General features: G+C 47.4%; 1 protein-coding gene across 1 annotated transcript in view; it reads right to left on the reverse strand.

Moving 5' to 3' along the window:
• RYR1 (ryanodine receptor 1) overlaps positions 1 to 6,282 on the reverse strand; it is a 110,487-nt gene that overhangs the window by 74,303 nt on the left and 29,902 nt on the right. The window contains exons 26-29 of the mRNA XM_011372340.2: positions 4,944 to 5,338; positions 3,870 to 4,002; positions 2,868 to 3,028; positions 2,250 to 2,415 (exon numbers count right to left, since the gene is read on the reverse strand). Coding sequence (XP_011370642.1) covers positions 2,250 to 2,415; positions 2,868 to 3,028; positions 3,870 to 4,002; positions 4,944 to 5,338 — 855 coding nt within the window. The remainder of the gene's footprint in view (positions 1 to 2,249; positions 2,416 to 2,867; positions 3,029 to 3,869; positions 4,003 to 4,943; positions 5,339 to 6,282) is intronic.

Consider the following 6,282-nt stretch of genomic DNA (forward strand, 5'->3'; position numbering starts at 1 on the left):
GCCTCCACCATCTGGGAAGCAGTCTTGCCCAAACCAAACCTGATCTAATCTAACCTCTGGACCCAGTTTCCAGTTTCCAGGAAATACAGGAGACAGAGGAAAACGTTAAAAGGACACCACAGGGATGTGGCAGCCAGATCCTGTCTGTGGGAAACTAGGCCAGCACTGTTCAGATGGCAACATACACAAGAATCTCCTGGGATTTGTTAAAACGCAGATTTGAGTCAGCGGGTCTGGGGTGGGACCTGAGATTCTGCATTTTTTAAAAAGATTTTTTCAGTTACAGTTGACGTACACTATTATACTAGTTTCAGATGTATAATATAATTAGACATTTATATACCTTACCAAGGGATCACCCTAGATAAGTCTAGTACCCATCTGACCCCATACAGTTATTACAATATTACTGACTATGCTCCCTATGCTGTACTTTACACCCCCGTGACTGTTTTTATAACTGCTAGTTTGTACTTCATCCCCTCACCTTTATCATCCAGCCCCCACCCCGCTTCCAGTAGGTGACCATCAGTTTGTTCTCTGTACCTGAGTTTGTTTGTGTTTTGCTTGTTCGTATGTTTTGTTTTTAGATTCCACATATAACTGAAATCATACAATATTTTTCTTTCTCTGTCTGACTTATTTCACTTAGCATAATAACTCTAGGTCCAGACATGTTGTCGCAAAGGGCAAGATTTCATTCTTTTTTTTTTTTATGGATAAAAATGGATAAAGAAGGTGTGGTACATATACACAATGTAATATTACTCAATATTACATTGTGTATATGTACCACACCTTCTTTATCCATTTGTAAATTGATGGCCACTTAGGTTGCTTCTATATCTTGGCTATTGTAAATAATGCTACAGTGAACATAGGGGTGCATATATCTTTGCAAATCAGTGTTTTGGATTTATTCTGATAAATACCCAGAAGTGGAATTGCTGGGTCATGTGGTAGTATTTCTTTTAATTTTTTGAGGAACCTCCATACTGTTTTCCACAGTGGCTGCACCACTTTGCAGTCCCACCAGCAGTGCATGAGGGTTCCCTTTTCTCCACATCCTCACTGGCACTTGTTGTTTCTAGATTCATTGATGGTAGCCATTCTGATAGGTGCATGATGATATCTCATGGTGGTTTTAATTTGCATTTCCCTGATGACTAGTGATGTCGAGCATCTTTTCATAGAGATTCTACATTTCTAACAAGTTCCCAGATGATGCAGACTCTGCTGGTCCAAGGACCACACTCTGAGGAACAAAGCTCTAAAGACAGACAGGCTGGTTTCTTCAACAAATACATTTCAAAGAAAGAGAGCGGGGTGGATGGGGAAATAAATATATGAAAAGAGAATCAAAGGACATCACAACTAATTAAAATACATGACGTAATTTTGATTCCAGTTCAAAGAAACAAATGGTAAAAAGACGTTTTCGAGACAGAAATTTGAACATGGACTGGATATTTGGTGATATTTAAGAATTATTAAGGTTTTTAAAAGATGATAATGGTATTGCGGTTATGGTTTTTAAAAGAATCTTTATCTTTTAGAGATGCATACTGAAAAGAGATGACACGATGTGAAGTCTGGGATCTCCTTTAAAGTCATCTGGTTGGTGTGGGAGTGAGGGCGGGAATGAGGGTAAGGATGGAGGAAGCCTGGCCGTGAACGGATGATAATTGAAGCTGTGATATGGGGACATGGAGGTTCATTATGCTATTCTATTTCTGTATATTTTTTAAGTTTTCCATTCGAAGTAAAGTTTTTAAACATCCAACTTAGTTGGATTAACGGATGGTAGATGAATGAATATGTGATAAAGCCAGTGTAGTAAATGCGGATGGTAGATTCTTGGTAGTGGGTGTATGGGAGTTCGCTATACAATTCCTTTCATTTTGTGCTATGTTAAAAACTTTCCGTAATAAAATGTTTAAAGGGAAAAGCCTACCTTAGGATTCTGGCCCACCCTAGGGTGTTCCCTGATTGGCGACTGGTGGTACCCAGCCTAACGGGATACGGACCTCTCTCTAAGGTCAAGGCCCTGTCTCCTTATTTTTGGGCCTCAGTTCAATGAGTAGTTCAATGAGGAAGTCTCCCAGGGGCCTGCCAGCTCTGGCTTATCCTGAGGACAGACTAGGTGCTGTTTTTGTCCTGACTCTGGCCTCCAGGAGTATCTGAGAGGGTTGTCCCAGGATGCCGGGACATAAGAGTGCTACTGCTAAGTCGCACAAGACTGGGCTCACCTGGAAAAAGGTGTTGCTCTCCTTGCCATTGGCTGTAAAGGTCATTAGGCCAGTGGCCAAGTCCACCAGGCAGCCAATGACAAGGTCCGTGTGGCTGATCCGGCCCTGCTGCCCAGAGCTCACGAAGTCCCCGCCCCACACCATGTAGCAGTTGCTGCACTTGAGGCTGGAGGAGAGAGGGGTGGTCAGTACACAGATCCTCAGCAGAGGCTTTTGGACCCTGGACACCCCCTTCCCTGAGCTCCTGGAATATCATGACCTCAGAGCCCATCCCCAAACTCCTACCACCTACAGACATGAGCACCGAACCTCTCACCCCAGACCCTGAGCCCCTTGGAGCTAGAATTCTTAGGAGCTGGTGGAGGGTTCTGGAAGGAGGAGAAAGAAGGGGAGCAGGAGGAGAGAACAGAGGAGGGAGGGAACGTAGAAAGAGGAGGGTGAGATGACAAAGGAAGAGTAAACAGACAAGAAGAAATGGAAAAGGAGAGGAGGGAAAAACAGAGCAGGAGCCATTGTAGGAAAATAAACAGGAAGAGAGAAGAAGGAGCATGAAATGTTCTGAGCAAGGTGCCCAGTGCTGACCTCCCGCCCCCCACAGTCCCCACACCTCCCCGGCACCTGCTGTGGATGTTGCCTTGTTCGTCCCCCATTGTCACCGTCACTGCCCGGACCTTGCTGAGGTCGAAGTTCATGTCGTGCTGATGGTAATCGGGGGTGACCCAGCCCACCCACACGCAGCTGGGCTCCTGACCAGCAAAGACCCTCACGGAGTAATAGTACTGGAGAGACAAAGGAGGGACCAGTGGTCAGTTCGGAAGAAAGGTGACACGGGACTCCCCTGGGACTCTAAGTGGGTTTCTCTGGATTCTCAGTGTCTTCTGATGGTTGAACAAGAAGTTGCCGGATTTGAGAACCATTGGATCTATGTCTTTTTGTTTCTGTGTCTACTGAGATACTTCTAAATTTGGGGATCCTTTGGGACTATTTTGTGATATGCCCAAATTCGAATCCCTCCCTAGGTTACAGCAAAGTTATTAATAAAGATTGATGAATAGCTCACTGATTAGCTTCCAAATTAACTCACTTAATCCTTACAATCACTATCATGTCGATACAATTTCTATTCCCATTTTGCTGATGGGAAAACCATGGAGCTTCCGTAGACAAGAAAACATACAGCGAACATGTGACTTACCTGAGTGGCACCCAGGTCACCCATGATCCCAACCATTAGGCTGTTTGTCTCAGAAAATATTCCAGATTTGGGGAATCTCAAAATTATATTGAGATAATTGTGAATTTTGGTTCCCAGGAATATACTAGAATAGCTATCAAATTTGAAGGTATTGAGTTTACATGGGTAAAGTTGGGGTTCCAAGTCCATATTGGTTTATCCCTTGAATTTTTGGATCCCTGGGAGTTATAGCAATGTGCCTTATAGCTTCATAGTGTTCCCAGCAATATGGATTTAGGGGTTCAAAGGATTAAATCAGAGTGTGCTGTATTTGGGGGCCTCTGGTGTATATCGAGATGTTTCCAGGTATGGGCAGTTACTGCGGATCAGAGCATGGAATTTGGAAAGCTGAGGGGTCCCCAAAGTTGAAGGTCCCCAGTTCACACCGTGGTGGTGTTGAGGATGATCTCAGGGTCATCACGGTCATCGGCGGGCACCACCTCACGAGGGAGTCGGGGCAGAGCGGGGGTGGCTGGCGTCTGAGTCATCATGGCGGCCTTCTTGGCCTTGAATAAGAACCTGGTGGTGGGGAGAGGTTGTGTGAAAACCAGATCTCAAGCCCAGCCCCCCATCCTACCCACCACAACATTCATGTCCCTCATCTGTTCTCCAAGGCCTTGCCTCTAGAGGAATGATTCCCAACTGTGTCAGCCTAATCCATTCTGGAGGTGCTGTGCTTGTGTATATTTGGTCACCTAAATTCAGAGGTGCCTCTGGGAACATGGAGGTTCCCTTTGGGGCATATGGTGGCTCCCCCAAGTCAGCATTTCTCATATGTGTTTCTCATTTAGGTGCTAAGGGAATTTAGGAAAGGTCAATTCTTCATGTGTAGCACCGTCTTGTATTCTGAAGGCAGGTAGAATCCCTGGAGACCCCAGCAGCAGCACCCTTGAAACTATGGTAACCAGAATCTTCCATTGCTTCTAAACATCCCTCAAAAGACACAGAGCTACATCCCATTGAAAACCACCACCATAGTAGGGGGAAAGCAGATTTCGTTTCAATTCAAGTTTAATGCCTTTTGAAGGTCTCCCCTGAAGTAGTTTTTTGGGGGGGTACATTTGGGACACAGAAATGACCTTAATTTAGAAGGCCACTAGTGTTCACCAGGATACCTTAGGGTATGGTTAGCTCTTCCAAGAAAATGAGATCCCCTCTTTAGTGTCCACGGTTAATGACGTCCATTGGCTGAAATGCTTTGAGGCCCACCAGGTACCCCAAGGACAGTGGACTTCTCCATAGGTATAGTGTGGTACCCGATTTTACATTCTCAGGGAAATTAGATCTTCCCAGGAAATATGGCATTCACTAGAGACATGAAAGGCTCTCTGAGTATTCTGACTCACTTAGAGTATATGGGGTCACTTTAGGATACAATGGGGTTTCTCAAATTATTGAGGCTGCCTAACTGGGGTCCTAGGACAGACCGCAGGCTCCATCCTGCCCCGCCCTTGACTCACCCTCTCTTCTTGTTCTTCTCTGTGGTGGCATCCTTCTCATTCTCTGCCCTGACAGGTTGGGCCTCTACCCCAGCCTGGGAGGTGGCCCCGGGCAGCCCCTCCTTGGCAGTTCCCTCTTTGCCCCCTTCGGTCTCGCCCCAGCGCCCAGCCGAGCGGCGCAGGTTTTCGTAGTCGGTGTCCGGTTCCGCTGCCCGGGCCTCGTCCTCGGCCGGGGGCTGCAGGCCGGGGGACGCCAGCGGGGTGGCCCCTGCAGTGCAGCGGAAGTGCTGGTGGAACTGGACTGGAAGGCTCAGCCGGAGGAAGAGCATCTCCACCAGGCTATTCTGGGAGCCCCAGGTGCGGTGGCTCAGGCGCAGGCAGGGGGGAGTGTCCACAGTGCCGTCCATACGGGCCACCTGTGGGGGGTGCAGGAAGCACGGAACCTGGTGGATGGGCTAGGCCATTGTCCTAAGCCTGGTTACACACAGAGCCACCATTAGGCCTTAGAGCACCTGTGAGAGAGTCAGCCAAAGGTATCCCCTCCTCTGGGTGGATGAGCTCCCCATGGGGCACACAGCTTGACCATAGGGTATGTTCAGCCCTCTGTCAACCTTTGCCTGGGCAGTGGCAGCCCAGGTCAGACACTAGGATCACTTGGGGAGCTTTCAAAACCTACCTATGCACAGGCCTTACTCCAGACCAAGCCATCCCCCCACCCATCCAACCATCCAACCATCCATCCATCCATCCATCCATCCATCCATCCATCCACCCACCTATCCACCTGTCCACACATCTATCCACCTATCCACCCATCCATCTGTCCACCTGTCCACCTGTCCATTCTACAAATATTTACTGAGCACCTACTTTGTGTCAGGCACTGTTCTAAGTGCTGGGAACACAGCAATGCACAAAACAAAGACCTTGCCATCCTAATTTCTAGGGAGAGCAGCCCAGAAAGGTCAGAGTTATGTAAAGCCTCCCCAGAAAAATTTTTGTTAAACTTGTATGTGGAAATATGACACTCAGAAAAGTGCACACGTCATAAGTGAAAAGGAAAGTGAGTTTTCAGATCAAACACACCTGTGTGTCCAGCACCCAGAAGGAGAAACAGAGCACAGCCAAGGCCCCAGGAGCCCCCTTGCTGCCTGTTTAGTCACCACCTTTCCAAAGACCATGAGGGATTCTAATGAGGGAAATGCCTAACCCGGCCTAAATGAGAGACCGGAACTGCTAGAGGACAGATGCATGTCCTGTGCCCTCCAAGTACAGACTCTCAAAAGTTTTCTGGAGACTCCGTAACCAGATGGAGCGGTTTCTTTCTTTGATGCCCTCCCTAAGTTGACCTCCTCAAGGA

Source organism: Pteropus vampyrus, unplaced genomic scaffold (assembly GCF_000151845.1).
Source record: "Pteropus vampyrus isolate Shadow unplaced genomic scaffold, Pvam_2.0 Scaffold203, whole genome shotgun sequence".
NCBI classification, from domain to species: Eukaryota; Metazoa; Chordata; class Mammalia; order Chiroptera; family Pteropodidae; genus Pteropus; species Pteropus vampyrus.